This window comes from Polypterus senegalus, chromosome 10 (genome assembly GCF_016835505.1).
Source record: "Polypterus senegalus isolate Bchr_013 chromosome 10, ASM1683550v1, whole genome shotgun sequence".
NCBI lineage: Eukaryota > Metazoa > Chordata > Cladistia > Polypteriformes > Polypteridae > Polypterus > Polypterus senegalus.
The window spans coordinates 157654150-157678261 of record NC_053163.1 but is presented as its reverse complement, the minus strand read 5'-3'; the positions used below and the strand labels follow the sequence as shown (position 1 = coordinate 157678261).

At 45.0% G+C, this 24112-nt stretch overlaps 1 protein-coding gene across 1 annotated transcript in view; it reads right to left on the bottom strand.

The window, feature by feature from the left end:
* apc2 (APC regulator of WNT signaling pathway 2) overlaps positions 1–24112 on the bottom strand; it is a 118165-nt gene that overhangs the window by 73830 nt on the left and 20223 nt on the right. The window contains exons 2-3 of the mRNA XM_039767118.1: positions 1322–1480; positions 1144–1234 (exon numbers count right to left, since the gene is read on the bottom strand). Of these exons, the coding sequence (XP_039623052.1) occupies positions 1144–1234; positions 1322–1480 (250 nt within the window). The remainder of the gene's footprint in view (positions 1–1143; positions 1235–1321; positions 1481–24112) is intronic.

Genomic DNA, 24112 nt, shown 5'->3' with positions numbered 1-24112 from the left:
ACCGTGTGGCGTGGTTGTAAATGTTGATTGGACCGTGGGTGTGGTTGTAAATGTGATTGGACTGTGGGCGTGGTTGTAAATGTTGATTGGACCGTGGCGTGGTTGTAAATGTTGATTGGACCATGGGCGTGTTTGTAAATGTTTGAGAGGAGGGCGGGACTTGTCAAAATCTCTTGGTAAAAAGTCTCGTCTTGCTGGACTTGAAATTATCTTTCCCGGGAAATTATCTCTAAGAAAGTCTCGTCTCAAGATTTCCTTTTATAATAGAGAGATGTGTTTATTGTGTTATTAAAGAAAGGTGACGTATAGTGGATGCTGTTGGGGGCCTGGGGGGGCTGTTTGTGTGATTCCCTGTTTTTTTTCCCCCCTTTTGTTTCTAAATAACTTCTGTTTTGCCCCTAAGCGCCTCTGAGTTGACTCTCTTCAATAAAACGAGGAGAAAGATCGATTCCAGTCGGCTGCAACTGCAACGTCGGGGTCGGTATGTCTCTGGAAATTGAACTGTGCACATGTTGTTTTTTTACCCCTCAGTGGATTAACGCTGTTTCCTTATGCTCTGTTGGTGATTAGTTAGCTTTATTACGAGTTTGTCATGTTCTAGGATTGTTTCTTTGGCTCTCGATTTATTCTCTGACTTTATTTTTATGACGTTTGCCTGTCTTGTCATCTTCTAGTCCTTTTGCTCTCGCCGTAATCTCGGACATGTCAAAGTGACCATAAAAGCGCAAACACCTAGGAATGGTCATGTTGTGAGTGACATTGTGGGGACTGTGGACTGTTGAATTCATTTCAGTTAGGTTAGTGGACAGGCTGCAAATATTTCTAATAGTAGTGGGGTGAGGTTGGTTGTAAAGTGGGTCGCGGTGGGTCACACATTGGATTGCCCCAACGATCGCACTCAATCTTCCCCCTTCACCCTTCCTCGATGGGTCTCAAAGACACTTGGAATAAAGTGGGTTGCAACATCATAAAGGTTATAAAATACTGGATTAGATGACACTTCTGCACTTCCAGCCGTAGGCCAACAGTCCATGTTTGGGTCAGCATGCATTGATTACACCTCATTTGTTGCACTTGTGACAGTTGAAGTGAAACAGCCAGTGAAAATGTTGTCCTGCTCTAACTCTCACCCGCCACACGTACCTTTCAGCTGCTCCAGCACATCAGCCCTCCCCGAAGATGCCAGGCTCCGAGCCTCCTGCTCCAGTTTGCCCTGCAGTTGCTTTAAGACCTCCTGCAACAAGAAGAAGGGCAGCCATGGTCAGGCACCAGGTCACACATGAGGCTGGGAGGCCTTCATTTCGTCCTCGGGTTCGCTCACCTTCATGTCTGACGTCTCTGTCTCCAGCTTGGTCAGGTGGTGGGTGTTGTCCTCCAGTTCCCGGCGCAGGTGCGAGTTCTCCTTCCTTAGCGCCTCCACCTGGTGGACCAGCTGGTCATACGAAGTCTCAGAGTTTGCCATTTTCAGCTGCTCCAGAATCTGTGGACAGACAGACAATGCAAAGGTCAGAGCAAAATGTCCCAGAAGGCCAAGAGTGTGACAGTGCCATCAGCATGTGTCCTGTACCAGTGTGGCGATGTAGTTCTCCCACCCAATGGGGAGGCTTATATTCTGGAGGCCATTACAGGAAAGCCTGTACTGAGGTCACGTGGTAAAGGCACTATAAACTCAAAAGAGAATGGACCACGGCGTTACCGTAAGTCAGATTGGTATCCAAGGAGTCGTACAATTGTGGCGCAAAAAAAACACAAAGAGGCTCAAAGGTGAGGAACCATGGCAATGGTGTGTTTAAGACATGGTGGCATAGCCAGCGGGAATGCTGGCATAAACATCTGTAACATGAGGTTCATAATCTTAGAACCCATAAAAATCCAAACTTGACGCCGAGGGCCGTTACACAGCTCAGGCAGCACCAGTCAAACAAGGAAAGCTGCCATGAGATGAGAAAGTGAGTGTGTGTGTGCGCTCATCTCTGGACATGCTGGTGACCCTCTGTTTGTTTGTGTTCATGTCTGTCACACGCACAGAATGCCCGAGTGTGCCTACGCATGAGTGTGTCCATGCAGATCTCTGCCTTGACTGTATTATCACTGTGTGTGTGTGTGAGTGTGTGAGTGTGTAAGTGAACATGTTATACTGTACATGTATGCACACACATCTCTGAATACATGGACTGATTATATTTTTGTCCTACCAGGAATTTGGGCATATCTACATGGTCCTGCATGTCTTGTGTGTGTGTGTGTGTGTGTGAGTGTGTGTGTGTGTGTGTGTGTGTGTGAGTGTGAGCATATCTCCGTGTCCACATACACAACTGCTGTATGTGCAATATGGCTTATGAGTGAATCTGTGTATGTGTTATCTAAGATGGCTACATAGAAGGATATTACACAGATAATGGGTATGAAAGGCACTATATAATAAACTGATCTTTCATATCTATCTCCCTATCAATCTCTCTATATTAGTGTTTCCCAAACTCGGTCCTGGGGACCTCCTGTGGCTGCAGGTTTTTGTTCCAAGATTCCTAATCAGTGACAACACCTGATAATGCGGAGCTCATTTAATTAGCTGGGATTTTTTTTTCTTTTATTCGACATTCAGAAAAGCACAGCAGCATGATTTTTACATTTATTAGACATTAATAAATATCTCTACTTTTGCTATAGATTTAAATGCTTAACTTTCTTTTGTTCATTTCATTATACTTTGCCCTTTCTCTGTGCAGTTTTTCCCCCTTCATTGTATCTTAATAATGAAAATTATAAACAAGCAGAGCAGACACCCTGGCAGGCAACACACCGAATAGTCAAAGGCTGCAAGTACTTTAGCGTCAGACCCACTAATTACTAAATAACAGATTAATTAAACAATTAGAACACCTAGAAAAGCAGAAAGAAAATCAAGATGAAAATACTGTTAAAAAGAAAAAAATACATTATTCCTATATAACTGCTTGGTACATTTTAATATATTGGTTTTTTTTAAGCAAACTTAGTTTTCTAATTTCTGTATTGTTCCCTAAACACAGAACTTGGGAAATATCAGTTCACTTAATTAGCCCAGGAGTTCAATTAAAAGCAGAAGCTGGTGGGAACAAAAACCTGCAGCCACAGAGTTTGAGAGCCACTGCTCTATATATAATATCTATATATAATATAATATAAAATCCAACGTCTGTCTGTCTGTCTGCTTTTCCCGAGAGAACTACTATTTTTCTAGAATTTGCTTGAACATTCTGGTTGATTTTGCGACTTCTCTCATTCGCTTGGATTCATGTGATATATTCATGTTAATCCGAGACAGAGACTGCGGGCAGAGGGGACGGGGAAGCGTGACGTCAGGAGTGGGGAGTCGGGCAGGGCCCTCCTCGCTGTCCTGTTTCACTACTACACGGGCAGAGCGACGTGGGATGGTTAGTTTATTACAGTATATAGTGCCTTTCATATCTATTTATCCATCTATCTATCACACATCCATCCATCCATCCATTTTCAAACCCGCTGAATCCGAATACAGGGTCACGGGGGTCTGCTGGAGCCAATCCTCTATCACACAGCGCATCTACAATATCTATCTATTATATAGTGCCTTTCATATCTATTTATCTATCTATCTATCATACAGTTCATCCGTGTGTCTGTGTATGTGTCCATGTGCCTGAGCACACACCTATGTATCTGTATATCTATTATAGTGCCTTTCATATCTATCTTTCTATTATATAGTGCTTTTCATAACAATTTACCATATAGTGTCTTTCAAATCTATCATAAACTGGGCCCATTGTGTATCTGGGAGTGCAGCTGGATGATAAATTGGACTGGACTGCCAATACTGATGCTCTGTGCAAGAGAGGACAGAGCCGACTATACTTCATTAGAAGGCTGGCGTCCTTCAACATCTGCAATAAGATGCTGCAGATGTTCTACCAGACGGTTGTGGCGAGCGCCCTCTTCTACGAGGTGGTGTGCTGGGGAGGCAGCATAAAGAAGAGGGACAAACTGGTGAGGAAAGCAGGCTCAATTGTAGGGACGGAGCTGGACAGTTTGACATCTGTGGCAAAGCGACGGGCGCTGAGCAAACTCCTGTCAATCATGGAGAATCTACTGAACAGGATCATCTCCAGACAGAGGAGCAGCTTCAGTGACAGACTGAGGAGACCCCACACTATGCGACTCTTCAATTCCACCCGGGGGGGTAAACATTAACATTATACAAAGTTATTGTCTGTTATACCTGCATTGTTATCACTCTTTAATTTAATATTGTTCTTTATCAGTATGCTGCTGCTGGAGTATGTGGATTTCCCCTTGAGATTAATAAAGTATCTATCTATCTATCTATCTATCTATTAATTTTATAGTGCCTTTCACATCTATCTATCTATCTATCTATCTATCTATCTATCTATCTATCATACAGTTCATCCGTGTGTCTGTGTATGTGTCCATGTGCCTGAGCACACACCTATGTATCTGTATATCTATTATAGTGCCTTTCATATCTATCTTTCTATTATATAGTGCTTTTCATAACAATGTACCATATAGTGTCCTTCAAATCTATCATAAAGTGGGCCCATTGTGTATGTGTTGGCCATGTACAGTGTGTGTGTGTGTGTGTCTGTATCAGTGCACTCATGTGCCTCTTGCTTTATTGTTATTATTTGGTGTCTTTCTTATTTAATGTCAGCTCTTCTGTATTGCATTTGTGTTTGGCTCCTTAAAGCAGACAATGAATGTGCCTGTTGTGAAAGACACTAAATGAGATTTATGGGGAGAGGTGTTTGTCCAAAAGTGTGTGTGTGTGTGTGTGTGTTTGTGTGTGTGTTTGTGCCCACATCCCACACACGTGTCCAGCAGGCGTGTGATCTCAGGTTTCTGTTTTTTTTTTTTAATTTTCCTTTTTTTTGGTTCTATTGGGGGGAGTTGTGATGATCGGTTGGCTAAAGCTTTGCTTTGCATTTTGGGTAATCTCTTTAAACTCTCCCTGGAGGGATGTGAACGACCACAGCACAGTTAACAGGCAATCAGCCAATCAGGGGGAGAAAGGCTCTGCTTGTTGCTATGGTAACAGCCAACCCTGCCCCGGGGAAAGTGCAGCCAGTGGCTTCAGATGCAGCAGCAGACAAAGCGCCTGGCAAGGCCTTTGTGTTTCAGGCTGGCGTTTGGCTCCTTCCTTTTTTTTTTTTTTTTCTTTCCTTCTTTCTTTTTGTGTTTTGAGGAAAAATGGAGAAGTAAACTGAAAGCATAATGGCAGCCTGTCCTGTTACTTGTGCAACTAATAGTGCCATTCAATACCAGTATGGCATGTTCTCTCAGAAGGGAAGTGGTTGCCTTTTATGTGTCACAGCTCATCAGTGATGTAGGAAGAGACAATTCCCTGAAGATGATATCGGATCCTGCACACATGTATTATTGTATATAGTGCCTTGAACATAACACTTAAGAAAAAACATAACAATCCATTAAACATAATCTGGCTAGCAACACACTGCAGCACTACACTAGAACATTAGGACACTCTCAACAAGAACAGGCCATTCAGCCCAACAAAGCTCGCCAGTCCTCTCCACTTATTTCTTCCAAAAAAACATCAAGTCGTGTTTTGAAAGTCCCTCAAGTCCTCCTGTCTACCACACTACTTGGTCACTTATTCCAAGTGTCTGTCATTCTCTGTTTAAAGAAAAACTTCCTAATGTTTGTGTGAAATTTCCCCATAACAAGTTTCCAACTGTGTCCCCGTTTTCTCAATGATCTCATTTTAAAGTCACCATCTCAGCCCACTGAACTAATTCACTTCGTAATTTTAAACACTTCAGTCAGGTCTCCTCTTCATCTCATGTAAAGGCTCAGCTCTTTTCATCTTTCCTCCTAACTCATCTCCTGTAGCCCTGAATCAGCCTAGTCGCTCTTCTCTGGACCTTCTCTTGTGCTGTTATGTCCTTTTTGTAGCCTGGAGACCCAAACTGCACCCAGGACTCCAGATGAGGCCTCACCAGTGTGTTATAAAGCTTAAGCAGAATCTCCTGTGACTTGTACTGCCCATGTCAAGGCGCTATATAACCTGACATTCTGTTAGCCTTCTTAATGGCTTCTGAACACTGTCTGGAAGTCGATAGCTTAGAGTCCACTGTGACTCCTAAATCCTTCTCATAAAGTGGACTCTCGATTTTCAGACCTCCCAATGTGTATTCAAACCTCATATTTTTCCTTCCTATGTGTAATTCTTTACATTTACTAACATTAAATTTGATCGTCCACAAATCTGCCCAAGCCTGTCTGCTATCCAAGTCCTTCTGTGATGATATAACGGATTCCAAATTATCTGCTAATCCACCTATCTTGGTATCATCTGCAAACTTAACCAGCTTGTTCCTTATATTCCTATCTAAATCGTGTATATATATTAAAAATAGCAGCGGCCCCAACACTGACCCCTGCTGGTCACCACTCTTAACATCGGCCCTCACACCCTCATCACCCTCTACTTCCTGTGTTTGAGCCAATTCTGCACCTACACCCTAAACTGCCACTTCTTTTAGTTTGATGCCCACTCTCTCATGTGGCACCTTATCAAATGCTTTCTGAAAGTCCAGATCAATAATCTCATGAGCTCCACTTTGATTGTTTCCTTTTGTTGCCTCCTCATAGAATCCCAGCATGTTAGTAAAACACAACCTCCCTCTTCTGAGCCCACACTGACTGTTCCTAATAACTCCTGTCCTTGCCATGTGTTGCTCAATCTTTTCCTTAAGAATCCCTTCCATTAATTTTCCTGTGATTCACATTAAGCTTACTGGCCTATAGTTGCTTGGATCTGCCGTGTCACCCTTTTTATATAACGGGATGATATTTGCCATTTTCCAGTCCTTTGGAATCTCTCCAGTGCGCAGTGACTTCCTAAAAATATGTGAACATGGATGGTCTTTATTACTTCTGATCAACAGGGGGCACAATCATCACAGCAGAGGCTCATTTAAGATGCTGTTGTTTTAATTAAAAGAAACCTTACTCTGGTGTTTGTGGTTTTCCAAACCACTAGAGGGCACTATTTTGTACCCTCATAAGGGACCTGGGTAGGACAGTGCGTCACGTGCCCTCCAGTACACCTCTTTGGTTGGAGGAGCCTGTAGAAATACCTGGTGCCACTAGGGGGCGCTCTGCCTACACCAGAGGACTGATGACATTGCAAAGGCGTTCCAGTCCTTAGCCAGTGAACTTAAAGGTGTCAAGCAGGCCTGTTATGGTCATGAAAATATGGTTGATGATTAATTACCATAAAAATAATTGCAGTTAACAATGAAATGTTTTCTGCCACTACAATTTAATACTACAACTTTAGTGATATTATAATTTTGTATATAACACCTGATGAAGAAGAGTCCATATATTGACACCAAATATCCGAATATACAGTGTATCCGGGAAGTATTCCCAGCGCATCACTTTCTCCACATTTTGTTATGTTACAGCTTTATTACAAAATGGATTAAATTCATTTTTTTCCTCAGAATTCTACACACAACACCCCATAATGACAACGTGAAAAAAGTTTACTTGAGATTTCTGCAAATTTATTAAAAATAAAAAAGCTGAGAAATCTCATGTCCATAAGTATTCACAGCCTTTGCTCAATACTTTGTCGATGCACCTTTGGCAGCAATTCCAGCCTCAAGTCTTTTTGAATGTGATGCCACAAGCTTGGCACACCTATCCTTGGTCAGTCTCGCCCATTCCTCTTTGCAGCACCTCTCAAGCTCCATCAGGTTGGAAGGGAAGCGTCGGTGCACAGCCATTTTAAGATCTCTCCAGAGATGTTCAATCGGATTCAAGTCTGGGCCACTCGAGGACATTCACAGAGTTGTCCTGAAGTCACTCCTTTGATATCTTGGCTGTGTGCTTAGGGTCGTTGTCCTGCTGAAAGATGAACCGTCGCCCCAGTCTGAGGTCAAGAGCGCTCTGGAGCAGCTTTTCATCCAGGATGTCTCTGTACGTTGCTGCAGTCATCTTTCCCTTTATCCTGACTAGTCTCCCAGTTCCTGATGCTGCCACCACCATGCTTCACTGTATGGATGGTATTGTCCTGGTGATGAGCGGTGCCTGATTTCCTCCAAACGTGATGCCTGGCATTCACGCCAAAAAGTTCAATCTTTGTGTCATCAGACCAGAAAATTTTGTTTCTCATGGTCTGAGAGTCCTTCAGGTGCCTTTTGACAAACTCCAGGCCGGCTGCCATGTGCCTTTTACTAAGGAGTGGCTTCCGTCTGGCCACTCTACCATACAGGCCTGATTGGTGGCTTGCTGCAGAGATGGTTGTCCTTCTGTAAGATTCTCCTCTCTCCACAGAGGACCTCTGGAGCTCTGACAGAGTGACCATCAGGTTCTTGGTCACCTCCCTGACTAAGGCCCTTCTCCCCCGATCGCTCAGTTTAGATAACCGGCCAGCTCTAGAAAGAGTCCTGGTGGTTTTGAACTTCTTCCAGTTACGGATGATGGAGGCCACTGTGCTCATTGGGACCTTCAAAGCAGCAGAAATTTTTCTGTAACCTTCCCCAGATTTGTGCCTTGAGACAATCCTGTCTCGGAGGTCTACAGACAATTTCTTTGACTTCATGCTTGGTTTGTGCTCTGACATGAACTGTCGACTGTAGGACCTTCTATAGACAGGTGTGTGCCTTTCCAAATCATGTCCAGTCAACTGAATTGACCACAGGTGGACTCCAATGAAGCTGCAGAAACATCTCAAGGATGATCAGGGGAAAACAGGATGGACCTGAACTCAATTTGGAGCTTCATGGCAAAGGCTGTGAATACTTATGTACACGTGATCTCTCAGTTTAACTTTTAATAAATTTGCAAAAACCTCAAGTAAACTTTTTTCACGTTGTCATTATGGGGTGTTGTGTGTAGAATTCTGAGGGAAAAAAAGAATTTAATCCATTTAGGAATAAGGCTGTAACATAACAAAATGTGGAAAAAGTGATGCGCTGGGAATACTTTCCAGATGCACTGTAAATCCACACTGAAGATGACCGCGAATTGTACTTCATGGCACACCAGTCAACCTGAGCCTGACCAACTTGTCACCATCTTCTCTTCTGTATGTGAATCCTCAGACACTCCGGCCTTCTAAGACACCCCACCACATGCAGCACTTCCACTCCTGCATTCACCTAGCAAGGGGTCTTCCTCACAAGGGCTCGCCACACGGTCAAGCTGCCAGGTAACAAATGTGCCAGAGTCTGAAGTCAACATTGAAAATCTCAATGATGCCCCAAGAGTACCGACCCGACACGACTAACACCGGAGGCACACGTAAAATAAATAAACTTTGATTTTCTTCGTCTGTAGGCTACGTCTTCCTGTACCCGCAGACACAACACAAATCTATTCTTCTTGGAATCTTTCACTCCTCTCTGGCAGCTTTGTCCCCCTCCTCCGGACTCTGCCTCCCTTGGCTCCTTTTGTAGCCCACCCGGAAGTGCTCCAGGTGTTTGAGGACCGATTTCCGGCCGCACTTCTCAGTGTGGTGGAAGAACCACCTATATAGGCTCAGGAACCACTGCAGCGCCCCCTGGTGGCCACCTGTGGATCCCAACAGGGTGGTAGAGAACTGCATTGCCCATGGAGCCCTGCAGGAATCCAAGGCACCACTGCCACCCAGAGGGGCTGCCATCTAGAATCCCGGGGGAGGTACTGATCAGTTCATGCCTCTTCCCCTGGACCATATACAGAAGAGGCATCCTGGCCAGAGTCAGCCTAAATAATTAAATGTTTAACAAAAGGAGCTTCTCATTATTTATTTTGATATTCGATATTCCATCAAAATGAAAAGGGTGGGGACAGAGCGAGTACTGTGTTGTGATTGGTGCATCATTAATAGAGAGCATGTAGTCGCACAAAGCATCTGAATTCGCCATCAGGAGTCTGCGTCTGAAGAGGCTGCTGTGAATGTGGCACTTATAGAGTTACAGCATCCTAACGGACGATCCACCAATCAAAACGCATTGCTCGCTAGAGCCCACCCCCTTGGCCTCAGGGCTGGACGTGACGGCTTGTCTTTCAAGGCATCTCTCACAATGTGTGCAGCATCACAGAAATGAATCAGCGAAGAAAGACATCAAGAGATAAGCCACAAAATCACACTGCGTGACACGGTGAATTATTTATGCTCACACAGTACTGTTTTTAACATCACATTTCAAATGTTTCTATTTATTTTTTGCATATCTCTCTTGCTTGCTCTCTCATTCTCTCTCTGTCTCACTCATCAGGGTCTATTGCTCTCACTGCCTCTCACTATTTAGCTCACTCTCTCTCTCTTACTCTTGCTTTCTTTCTCATTCTCACTCTCACTCTCTCACTCACACTATGTTGTTCTCTCGGTCTCTCACTACCTATTGCTTTCTTTTTCACTCTCTCACAAATTCATTCTTTCATGATTCTTTCACTCTAATTCACTAATTCTTGTCTGTCTGCTTTGCTCACACTTACTCTCACTTACTCTCTCTCATGTTTTATTTCTCACTCAAACACACTCTCCCTTTGTCTGTTTTGCTCATTCTCTCCATCTTTCTCTCATCCTCTGTCTCACTCATACTGTCTTTCTTTCTCAATCTCTCACAAACTCACTCTCTGTCTACCTTACTCTTACTCTCAATCACTTTCTCTCTCACTCTTGCTCTCTCTGGTTTATTCTTACTCTCTCTCATTCTCTCACTTTTGCATTCTTTCTCACTCTCTCTGTCCCTTTGTTGCTCTTGCTTGCTCTCTTTCTCTCTATCTTGCTCATGCTCTACTGTTCTCTCTGCAGCTGACTCTCTGGCTCACTTTCACTCTCTCACCCTCTTGCTTTCTTTCTCACTCTCTGTCTCACTCACTCATTCTCTATCTTTCATTCTCATTCTAACTCTCACACACTCTCGGTCTTGGTCATTCTCTGTCTCACTCACTCATTCACTCACTCACTCTCACCTTTACTTTCTTTCTCACTCTCTGTCTCACTCATTCACTCACTCACTCTCACCTTTACTTTCTTTCTCACTCTCTATCTTTCATTCTCATTCTAACTCTCGTACACTCTCTCACTCTCTGTCTCACTCACTCATTCTCTATCTTTCATTCTCCTTCTAACTCTCTCACTCTCTGTCTCACTCACTCACTCACTCACTCACTCTCACCTTTACTTTCTTTCTCACTCTCTATCTCACTCACTCTCTCTCACCTTTACTTTCTTTCTCACTCTCCATCTCACTCACTCACTCTCACCTTTACTTTCTTTCTCACTCTCTATCTCACTCACTCTCTCTCACCTTTACTTTCTTTCTCACTCTCTGTCTCACTCACTCATTCTCTATCTTTCATTCTCGTTCTAACTCTCTCACTCTCTGTCTCACTCACTCACTCACTCACTCACTCTCTCTCACCTTTACTTTCTTTCTCACTCTCTGTCTCACTCACTCATTCTCTATCTTTCATTCTCGTTCTAACTCTCTCACTCTCTGTCTCACTCACTCACTCTCTCCTTTGCTCTCCATAGCACTACAGGTGCAGAGGGGGCCGTAAAGAGCTCCTTGTGCCATTTGACTGTAAACCCCTGAATTCACACACTCCTGTAAAGTGATGGCAGTCAGGTCGACTAACGGTGATCCTGCAGTTCTGTCGTATCTCCCAATGGGGCCTCGTGTTAAGGACTCGGAGAGCTGCAGTGTTTGACGGTGAGGGAGCAGACCTGGGAGACCCCTGCTGTTTAGGTGGTCCATGAAGGCGGAGCCCTTCCTTCATTAATTAAAGCCCCTTTTCTCTGTTCCTTTGCACTTCTGTGTTAGTGATTTGGGCTCACAGTCAGCTCAGCGGCGCCCCCACAGTCCACCGACGACAATACAATGGGATCATTTTAGTCTCCGTGTATCCCAGCTGGGTGGACACGTGACCGGCATGTGCAACTTCAACAAATTATGTAAAACGCTTCGAATGTCAGGTCACATTAACAACCGTGTGCCTCCAGGGCACAACTCACAGCCCATCCACCAAAATTACATAACAATGGCATGGAAATCCTTGGCATGGGTGGGGGGAGGGGGGTCATAACTGGGCACAACACATCATGCAGAATCAGGCGATCTGACACGTTAGTGTGATAATTCAACCTCTTGTTACGCTCCATTGCCATCGTCCCCTCACATTTCCCAGAATGCCCACCTTCAAATATCCAAGAATAAATCTTCAACCATCCTTCACCCAAGATGCCATCTGCAGCATCATGTCAATGCCATTCAAGTCATTGCTGTAGTTAAGGGTGCATCTCTGCCATCCCACGTGCCCTTTTGTTTTCTCTTCATTGTGCAGCTGCCCCTTGTCTACCCTTTGGCACTCCGTTTATAAACAGTGCTTTACCACTCCTTGCCTTTGTTGAAAGGCGCTATATAAACTCCGGCCACTAGACGGAGCCAAAATGGCGGAGCCTACAGCACTTACTTGGTTAAACAGACTTTATATGGCACACTTACATCTGCCCAGTGGGAGACGAGTTCCAGTCACCCTCTTGCCCATACTGAAGCCGATGCATCGGGTACTCAAAGGGCATCATGAGACCATAAAACGTGTAAACTCTGGTTAAACTGTGGTAAAGCTGGGAAGGGCACTCTACTGAATCCAGCATTCAAGAGCAGACACTCCATCCAACAGCAGTGTGGGGAGCTGCTCTGGCAACGGGGTGAGGCACCCAGCTGCAGACAAACTCCTGGAGGCCCTCTCAGTTTGTTCACTTTGGGGTTTGAGCCTTGGCATTTGATTATTAAAGCCTGAATCCTGCCATCTTTTGATCCCACTTGGTTGCATTTCAGGTTCATAAGGAGGCAGAATCCATCCACGTAACACAAGGGGACAAGACAGGAGCCAACTCTGAACGGGACACCAGTCCCTCACAGACATGAAGAGAACAGGCTGGCGGCACGCAGGCCACGGCCCAATCAACTCTTGAACTTCAGTCCCAGTGCTTACTAAACTGCAATGCCAGGGCAGCCAGGAAAATCCCACCACATTCCACTTTCTCTCATCTTCATACTGACACAGTGAATAAGAGGCTGACTGAAGATTAGGGAGTTAAGCCGCATCTGGTCAGAAGTGGAACGCACGTGCTGGGCAGACAGCTGGGTGTCATGGACATCTGTCAAACGGCTTCGTAAAGTAGGGCACTGGTGCAAAAAAGTAGACAAAGTGACCCCCGTGGAATGTAGGCTTGGAGGACTCTGAATGAAGCTGCGTGGCCTTTAAAGGACTAGTGCCCCCTACAGGCTGGCTTCCTGTCTCACAACATTAGGCTCCGCCTCTCCTGATAGGCAGACTACAATGAGATTCTGCTGTGCAGTAGATGGGGAGCCATTCCAGGAGTGAGCAGACAAGCAGCTTGCACCTGGGGTCATACGGGTGGGCGAGGCTTTACTGAAATAAGAAATCAGTCAGTCAGTTCCCAACCCACTACAGTATATCCTAACACAGGGTCACAGGGGTCTGCCAATCCCAGCCAGCCAGCACAGGGCACAAGGCAGGAACAAACCCCGGCAGGGTGCCAGCCCACCACAGGGCACACACTAGGGACAAGTTAGGACCACCAATGCACCTAACCGGCATGTCTTTGGACTGTGGGAGGAAGCCCACGCAGACACGGGGAGAACATGCAAACTCCACACAGGGAGGACCCAGGAAGTGAACTCAGGTCTCCTTACTGTGAGGCAGCAGCGCTACTCACTGCGCCACCGTGCTGCCCAGAAAGAAATCAAATTTTGGATATTTCAGAGTTACTCTAATGGCCTCCCTGGAATGCACACAAGTGGAATATGACAAGGAGGAGCACCATGTACCACCAGCACAGGGCAGGGACATCCCAGAGTTAGTAAATCCAAAGTTGCTACAATTCAGCAAATTGGGGGTAGATGGGGGTGAGGGACCTTCCCTCAGTCCATCCTTAGTCATGCGTAAAAATAGAATAAAGCTCTCCGGTGGGTAATGTCCCCACTCTGTGGTGTCTAGTGTGTTGTGCTGGGCTGGTAACATCACTTTAAGAGAGGACCACCGGATCAACAATTTGATTAAAATGGCAGGCTAAGGTATGGGACACCCTCTGGACACCCTGGAGGTAGAAGTGGGCTACAGAAGACAAAACTGAGGGCCATTAGGAACAATGCTGCACATCCTTGCTGTGACACACTGACATCGAGGACTTCAGCAGAAGTGTGTGACAAGATACACGACGGGGGCTGCTTCATACCCACAGCGGTACGTTTTTATAGCGCCTCACTGGGGGCGAGCGGCCCTGCTCTTTTTATCTTTAGCCAAGTCAGGGGCCTTTTTTACTTCTTTTTTGCTTTCTCAAATATACGAAGTCTGGGGAAAGTATTGGAATCATCCAAAAATTCAACCTTGAGGTTTTGATGAATCTCGACCTTTTAGATCTCCCCTAGTCTGATTTACTTTCTCGTAGGGTAAGTATTGGAATCATCCAAAAATTCAATTTCGAGATTTTGATGAATCTCGACATTTTAGACCCCCCTGAGTCCAAAAATACCATTTTTGGAAATATGTCTGTGCATGTGTGTGTGTGTGTGTGTGTGTTGTGGCAGTCGGCTGGTGGTTTATGCCCAGCCGTGATGCCTGGAAGGATTGGGAGAGGGATTATACCTCCCCTGGGCCACGAGAGGGCAGCCGCTCTGGTCTGTATGGGGGCCACGGGAACCGAACATAGAAGCTCAATGCTATTGGGGTCTGTGGTCACCACAAGGGGGCGCCCAGAGGATTGAGGAGCCCTGGATGTCAGCACTTCCCTCACACCCGGAAGTGCTGCCGGAAGGAATACCAGGGACACTCGGAGTACTTCCGGGTGCTCATGCGGCACTTCCACCACACCAGGAAGTGCCGCAGGAAGATCGTCACCTGGAGCGCATCCGGGTGGATATATAAGAGGCCGCCTTCCTCCAGTCATTAGCCAGAGTCAGGAGGAAGAAGACAAAGCTTGGGGGAGAGGAGCAGAGACGGTGAAGGAATGACGATTGAGAGACCCGGACTTTAGAAAGGTGTTTGGTTCAGGCGGCACGGACTTCTGTGCGGGACAATTCTGTAAATAAACTGGGTGTAGATTGGAAGTGCCAGTGTCTGTCTGTTGGTGTCCGGGCTGGTTTACCACAAATGGAGATTTCTATCACCTTTTGGGCTCTTTCTGCTAACCAGAAGTGGTACCTTACCTTTAATTTGTGTAGCTGCCGAGTCCGATTTACTCAACTTTACTTTTATAATAAATGTTTCAATATATGATGAATTTGATTTGATTTGTTGTTGATCGTTCTTTAATGTACATAATATAAAAATATAATCCTTGTCTTGCGGTTTACTCCTCAAATATCCATCCCCATATCTGAGTATACGAGAACGTCTCAGGGAGACCACTCACGATTTTTGTAATTCATGTTGTTGTTGTCTGCGGTGGGCTGGCACCCTGCCCGGGGTTTGTTTCCTGCCTTGTGCCCTGTGTTGGCTGGGATTGGCTCCAGCAGACCCCTGTGACCCTGTAGTTAGGATATAGCGGGTTGGATAATGGATGGATGTTGTTGCTTGTTCTAATATTTCTTGAGTTTCTGTAAAAAGCTACATTTCTCCTTGGGACAAATAAAGTACTGTCTGTGTAAATATTCTATAGTGGCTTTCATATCTACTATCTATCTATCTACAGTGGTGTGAAAAACTATTTGCCCCCTTCCTGATTTCTTATTCTTTTGCATGTTTGTCACACAAAATGTTTCTGATCATCAAACACATTTAACCATTAGTCAAATATAACACAAGTAAACACAAAATGCAGTTTTTAAATGATGGCTTTTATTATTTAGGGAGAAAAAATCCAAACCTACATGGCCCTGTGTGAAAAATTAATTGCCCCCTTGTTCAAAAATCACCTAACTGTGGTGGATCACACCTGAGTTCAATTTCCTGATTACTGCCACACCTGTTTCAATCAAGAAATCACTTCAATAGGAGCTGCCTGACACAGAGAAGTCGACCAAAAGCACCTCAAAAGCTAGACATCATGCCAAGATCCAAAGAAATTCAGGAACAAATGAGAACAGAAGTAATTGAGATCTATCAGTCTGGTAAAGGTTATAAAGCCATTTCTAAAGCTTTGGGACTCCAGTGAACCACAGTGAGAGCCATTATCCACAAATGGCAAAAACATGGAACAGTGGTGAACCTTCCCAGGAGTGGCCGGCCGACCAAAATTACCCCAAGAGCGCAGAGACGACTCATCCGAGAGGTCACAAAAGACCCCAGGACAACGTCTAAAGAACTGCAGGCCTCACTTGCCTCAATTAAGGTCAGTGTTCACGACTCCACCATAAGAAAGAGACTGGGCAAAAACGGCCTGCATGGCAGATTTCCAAGACGCAAACCACTGTTAAGCAAAAGAACATTAGGGCTCGTCTCAATTTTGCTAAGAAACATCTCAATGATTGCCAAGACTTTTGGGAAAATACCTTGTGGACTGATGAGACAAAAGTTGAACTTTTGGAAGGCAAATGTCCCGTTACATCTGGTGTAAAAGGAACACAGCATTTCAGAAAAAGAACATCATACCAACAGTAAAATATGGTGGTGGTAGTGTGATGGTCTGGGGTTGTTTTGCTGCTTCAGGACCTGGAAGGCTTGCTGTGATAGATGGAACCATGAATTCTACTGTCTACCAAAAATCCTGAAGGAGAATGTCCGGCCATCTGTTCGTCAACTCAAGCTGAAGTGATCTTGGGTGCTGCAACAGGACAATGACCCAAAACACACCAGCAAATCCACCTCTGAATGGCTGAAGAAAAACAAAATGAAGACTTTGGAGTGGCCTAGTCAAAGTCCTGACTTGAATCCAATTGAGATGCTATGGCATGACCTTAAAAAGGCGCTTCATGCTAGAAAACCCTCAAATAAAGCTGAATTACAACAATTCTGCAAAGATGAGTGGGCCAAAATTCCTCCAGAGCGCTGTAAAAGACTCATTGCAAGTTATCGCAAACGCTTGATTGCAGTTATTGCTGCTAAGGGTGGCCCAACCAGTTATTAGGTTCAGGGGGCAATTACTTTTTCACACAGGGTCATGTAGGTTTGGATTTTTTTTTCTCCCTAAATAATAAAAACCATCATTTAAAAACTGCATTTTGTGTTTACTTGTGTTATATTTGACTAATGGTTAAATGTGTTTGATGATCAGAAACATTTTGTGTGACAAACATGCAAAAGAAGAAGAAATCAGGAAGGGGGCAAATAGTTTTTCACACCACTGTATATTGCCAAAAGTATTGGGACCCCAAATCATTGAATTCAGGTGTTCCCATCACTTCCATGGCCACAGGTGTATAAACTCGAACCCCTCGGCATGCAGACGGCTTCTACAAACATTTGGGACAGAATGGGTCGCTCTCAGGAGCTCAGGGAATTCAAGCCTGGCACTGTGATAGGATGCCAGCTGTGCAGTAAGTCCATTTGCTACTAAATTTTCCACAGTCACCTGTCAGTGGTATTATAACAAAGTGGAAGAAATTAGGACCAACAGCAACTCAGCCATGAAGTGGTAGGCCACGTGAAGTCACAGAGGGGGGACAGCGGATGCTGAGGTGTGCACAAGTTGCCAACTTTCTGCAGAGTCGATAGGTACAGACCTCCAACAGCTCAAGAACAGTGCAGTATAGACAGAGAGAGCTTCATGGGATGAATGGGTCTCCATGGCCGAGCAGCTGCAGCCAAGCCTGACGTCACCAAGTGCAATGCAAAGCGTCGGATACAGTGGTGTAAAGCCCACCGCCCACCACTGGACTCGAGAGCAGTGCAGACGTGTCATCTGGAGTGATGAATCACACAATCTGATGGACGAGTCTGGCCAGGAGAACGGTACTCGCCTGATTGCAAGTTTGGTGGAGGTGGGATTATGGTGTGAGGTTGGGCTTGGCCCCTTAGTTCCAGTGACAAGAACTCTTAATGCTTCAGCATACAAAGCCATTTTGGACAATTTCATGCTCCCTCCCAACTTTGTGCGAACAGTTTGGGGATGGCAACATGACTGCACACACACCAGTGCACAAGGAGCAAGGTCTATGAAGAAATGGAGGAGCGAGTTTGGTGTGGAGGAACTTGACCTGACCTCAATCTGACAGAACAAATTAGAGCGGAGACTGTGAGCGAGCCAGGCCTTCACGTCCAACATCAGTGCCTGACCTCACAAATGCTCTCCTGGTCCAAAATACTCATCAACACACTCCTGCACCTCGTGGAAAGCCTTCCCAGAAGAGTTGAAGCTGTTAGAGCTCCATATTAAAGCCAATGGTTTAAGAATTGGATGTCATTAAAGTTCATGTGTGTGTAAAGGCAGGGTGCCCGTGTACTTTTGGAAATGCAGTGCTGTCTTTTTGTGCCTTTTACATCTACAGTCCTATGAAAAAGTTTGGGACCCCCTCTCAGCCTGCATAATAATCGACTCTCCTTTCAACAAAAAAGATAACAGTGGTATGTCTGTCATTTCCTAGGAGTCCTGCGGTGTTTTCTGAACAGAGATTTTTAGTGACGCAGTATTTAGTCGTATGAAATTAAATCAAATGTGAAAAACTGGCTGTGCACAAATGTGTGTCCCCTTGTCATTGTGCTGATTTGAATGCCTGTCGCTGCTCAACGCTGATTACTTGGTTTTCTGAGCTCATTAAGCCTTGAACTTCATAGACAGGAGTGTCCAGTCACGAGTGGTCAAAGGTATTTAAGGTGGTCAATTGCAAGTTGTGCTTCCTTCCCTTTGACTCTCCTCTGAAGAGTGACAGACAGCATGAGATCCTCAAAGCAACTCTCAAAAGATCTGAAAACAAAGATTGTTGAGTCTCCTGGTTTAGAGGAAGGCTACAAAAAGCCATCTCAGAGGTTTAAACTGTCAGCTTCAACTGTAAGGAATGGAATCAGGAGATGGAAGGCCACAGGCACAGTTGGATCTTGGAATCTTGGAAAGTGAGAGGATGTCTGAGTAGTGGAGAAGAAGTGTATTGGTGGGCCGATATTTAAAGAATAAGGGGGATGTGCAGGACTGCAGTAACTAAAGAGGAATAAATTTGATGAGCCACAGCATGAAGTTATGGGAGAGAGTAGAGGTGATGATTAGTGAGCAGCAGTGTGGTTTCATGCCAAGAAAGAGCACCACAGATGTGATGTTTGCTCAGGATGTTGATGGAGAAGTTTAGAGAAGGTCAGAAGAAGTTGCATTGTGTCTTTGTGGACCTGGAAAAAGCAAATGACAGGGTCACTGAGAGGAGTTGTGGTATTGGATGAGGAAGTCGGGACTGGCAGAGAAGTACGTAAGAGTGGTACAGGATATGCAGGAGGGAAGTGTGACCGTGGTGAGGTCTGTGATAGGAGTGACGGAGGTGGGATTACATCAGGGATCGGCTCTGAGCCCTTTCTTATTGGCAATGGTGATGGACAGACAAGATTAGACAGGAGTCCTCATGGACTGTGATGTTTGCCAATGACATTGTGATCTGTAATGAGAGTAGAGAGCAGGTTGAGGAGACCCTGGAGAGGTGGAGATATGAGAGGAAAGGGAAGGAATAAAGGTCAGCAAGTAGGACCACCAAGACAGAATACGTGTGTGTGAATGAGAAGGAGGTCAGTGGAATGGTGAGGATGAGGGGAGTAGAGTTGGTGAAGGTGGAGGAGTTTAAATACTTGGGATCAACAGTACAGAGTAATAGGGAGTGTGGAAGAGAAGTGAAGAAGAGAGTGCAGGCAGAGTGGAGTGGGTGGAGAAGAGTGTCAGGAGTGATTTGTGATAGACGGGTATCAGCAAGATTGACAGGGAAGGTCTACAGGACGGTAGTGAGACCAGCTATGTTATATGGGCAGGGGACGGTGGCACAGAAGACAGAGCTGGAGGTGGCAGAGTTAAAGATGTTAAGATTTGCATTGGGTGTGACGAGGATGGACAGGATTAGAAATGAGGACATTAGAGGGTCAGCTCAGGTGGGACGGTTTAGAGACAAAGTCAGAGAGACGAGATGGTGTTGGTTTGGACATGTGGAGAGGAGAGATGAGGAGTATATTGGGAGAAGGATGCTAAGGATAGAGCTGATAGGTAAGGGGAGAAGAGGAAGGACCGAGAGAAGGTTTTTGGATGTGGTGAGAGAGGACATGCAGGTGATGGAGGTGACAAAGCAAGATGACGAGGATTGAAAAATATGGAAGAAGATGATCCGCTGTGGTGACCCCTAACAGGAGCAGCCGAAAGAAGAAGTCCAAAGCACTTTATTCCAAAATTAATCTGGCATGTCTAAATGAGCATTTGATACAACAAGCGACTCTCTTTGTGGCTTCTCTCTCATCACCCTGCCATACAGATGCACTGAATTGTAGAACGATGTCCAGATACACCATCTGCAGTGAGATGTTCTTGCAGGTCTTAGGAGGTGATCTGTGGTTGTCTGTCACCATTCTCACAATCCTGCTCATATGCCGCTCCTGTATTTTTCTTGGCCTGCCAGACCTGCTGTGTTGGTTTAACAGCAACTGTGCCTGTGGCCTTCCATCTCCTGATTCCATTCCTTACAGTTGAACCTGACAGTTTAAACCACTGAGGTAGCTTTTTGTAGCCTTCCTCTAAACCAGGAGACTCAACAATCTTTGTTTTCAGATCTTTGAGAGTTGCTGTGAGGATCTCATGCTGTCTGTCACTCTTCAGAGGAGAGTCAAAGGGAAGGAAGCACAACTTGTAATCGACCACCTTAAATACCTTTGACCACTCGTGATTGGACACTCCTGTCTGTGAAGTTCAAGGCTTAATGAGCTCATCATACCAAGTAATCAGCATTGAGCAGTGACAGGCATTCAAATCAGCACAATGACAAGGGGACCCACATTTGTGCACAGCCAGTTTTTCACATTTGATTTAATTTCATACAACTAAATACTGCGTCACTAAAAATCTTTGTTCAGAAATCTCCCCAGTGCTCAGATGTTCCTAGGAAATGAAAGACACACCACTGTTATCTTTACTGTTGAATGGAGAGTCAGTTATTATGCAGGCTGACAGGGGGTCCCAGACTTTTTCCTATGACTTTATATGTTGCCTTATATCATCAGGGGTCGCCAAGTCCGATCCTGGAGGACCGCAGTGGCTGCAGGTTTTCATTCCAACCGTTTTCTTAATGAGTGTCCTTTTCCATTCATTGTGATTGACTTGCTCTTGAACACTCAGACCCCTTAACTGTTTCTTTTTCATAATTAGCAGCCAAACAATAATAAGATACAAAATGAGTCAAAACAACTGGTGTCCATCATACAATATCAGAAAATAAAGAAAGATGAAGGTCTCAGGAATGTTGTCTGCTCAGGTCCTCAATACATTTGATCAGTGCTCTTAGACAGAGAAAATCAGCAATTTCGGAAATGTCTACTAATGCACTGCAAGAGAAGCAACGAGCCATGGAGTTAAAGAACGAGTTTAATTAACGACAAGAATTGGCGCCTCAATTAGCAGCTGGTTGGAGTGAAACTGAGTTTGAAACCCTGACTTAGTTGATCTTCTGTTGGTTCCCTCACCTCACATTTCATTTCTGTTTGGGTGCCATTTAAGGAAAGAAATGAGGAAATTCAGCGGAACAAATCTTAAGAAAGCAATTCAATTAAAATGAATTCACAAGAAGTTAATTAGCAGGTCACTCATTAAGAAAAGGATTAGAATGAAAACCTGCAGCCACGCTGGTCCTCCAGGATCGGACTTGGCGACCCCTGGATTATATAGTGCCTTTCATATCCATATTTACATTTGTTCAGTTGGCAGATACTTTTATCCAAAGTGACTTACAAAAGACTTCAAAATAACCTTTCAGTCTGTATATTGTAGTACTGAATATTTACACACACACACACTAGCTGTGCTACCCATCTGTTGGCTTAAGAGTGAATCAGGTACCAGAAGACATCAGTGGAAATTAAGAGGAAGTGCACTGAAGACTGAGGTGTGGAAGTTCTTCCTCACTCAAAGAGTTGTGGGACTCCAGAACAAATTGCCGAGACATGGAGGTGACAACGTTTAAGAAGAATCGGGACAGTTGAGCTATTAGCTAACTACAGGGTCACTGGGGTCTGCTGGAGCCAATCCCAGCCAGCACAGGGCGCAAGGCAGGAACAAATCCCAGGCAGGGCGCCAACCCTCCGCAGGGCACACACACACACACACACACACACCAAGCACACACATGGGACATGTCTTTGGACTGTGGGAGAAAACTGGAGCACCCGGAGAAAACCCACACAGGGAGGACCCGGGAAGCGAACCCAGGTCTCCTTACTGCGAGGCACCAGCGCGGCCACTGCGCCACCATGCTGCCCCGTTTACAGTCCACTATGCAATGTCTTTATCTCTGTTATAAGCTATTTGGTATGGGATTCGTAAAAGCAGTGTTAATGTTTGCGATGTGCCATCTGTTGGCACAATAGAGGCACAGCAACTGGACAGACATGCAAACACATATCCTTGTAATAAAGTGGCTGTATATTGTGGCCACCAGGGGGTGCACCAATGTCCCAGACCCCCTCAGACACCACCTTTCATGGCGGTTCCAAGTTACTGGCACAGTTTTTTTTTCTGCAAATACCCGTCACATGCCTTCCTTTGCACTCGGGTCCTGTACATAACTTTGTTAAATGGTGCAACTCAAACCACTTACATCTGAACACCAGAAAAAACAAAGAGCTGGTGGTGGATTTTAGGAGGACCAGGCCCCTCATGGACCCCGTGATCATCAGAGGTGACTGTGCAGAGGGTGCAGACCTTTAAATACCTGGGAGTGCAGCTGGATAATAAATTGGACTGGACTGCCAATACTGCTGCTCTGTGTAAGAAAGGACAGAGGCGACTATACTTCATTAGAAGGCTGGCGTCCTTCAACATCTGCAATAAGATGCTGCAGATGTTCTACCAGATGGTTGTGGCGAGTCCCTCTTCTACGCGGTGGTGTGCTGGGGAAGCAGCATAAAGAAGAGGGACGCCTCACGCCTGGACAAACTGGTGAGGAAGGCAGGCTCTATTGTAGGCACGGAGCTGGACAGTTTGACATCCATGGCAGAGCGACGGGCGCTGAGCAGACTCCTGTCAGTCATGGAGAATCCACTGCATCCACTTAACAGGATCGTCTCCAGACAGAGGAGCAGCTTCAGTGACAGACTGCTGTCACCGTCCTGCTCCACTGACAGACTGAGGAGACCCCACACTATGCGACTCTTCAATTCCACCTGGGGGGGTAAACGTAACATTATATAAAGTTATTGTCTATTTGTTATACTTTCATAGTTATCACTCTTTAATTTAATATTGTTCTTTATCAGTGTGCTGCTGCTGGAGTATGGGAATTTCCCCTTGGGATTAATAAAGTATCTATCTATCTATCTATTATATAGTGCCTTTCACTTCTATCTATCTATCTATCTATCTATCTATCTATCTATCTATCTATCTATCTATCTATCTATCTATCTATCTATTATATAGTGCCTTTCATATCTATCTATCTATCTATCTATCTATCTATCTATCTATTATATAGTGCCTTTCACTTCTATCTATCTATCTATCTATCTATCTTATAGTGCCTTTCATATCTATCTATCTATTATATACTGCCTTTCACTTCTATCTATCTATCTATCTACAAAACAACAGAACCTGATTTAAGCTGTGAAATGTAAGGCAGGGTGATGGTGTGTGTATCGAACCAGTTTGGGAAGAGTGACTGGTTTTGGACTTACATGAGCGTATGAAGACACTGCCCTACCTAAAACAAGCCAACTGCAGGGTGAGTTGTATTTGGGCACTTTCATTGGCCCAAGAAGGGACAGGTAATCAAATTCTATTGGTCTGGAGTATGGCGGTTTATGATTGGTTCTGAATCAGAAGCCAGTCTGTACCACGAGGCCCCATTGGTCCGAACTACAAAGGCAAGTTGCAGTAAGGAGAGCGCAGGTCCTTTTGCCTGAAGAAGGGGCCTTGAAAGCTTGCATACTGTAATGTGTTCAGGTGTCTTTTTCTCGTTGCATCCATAAT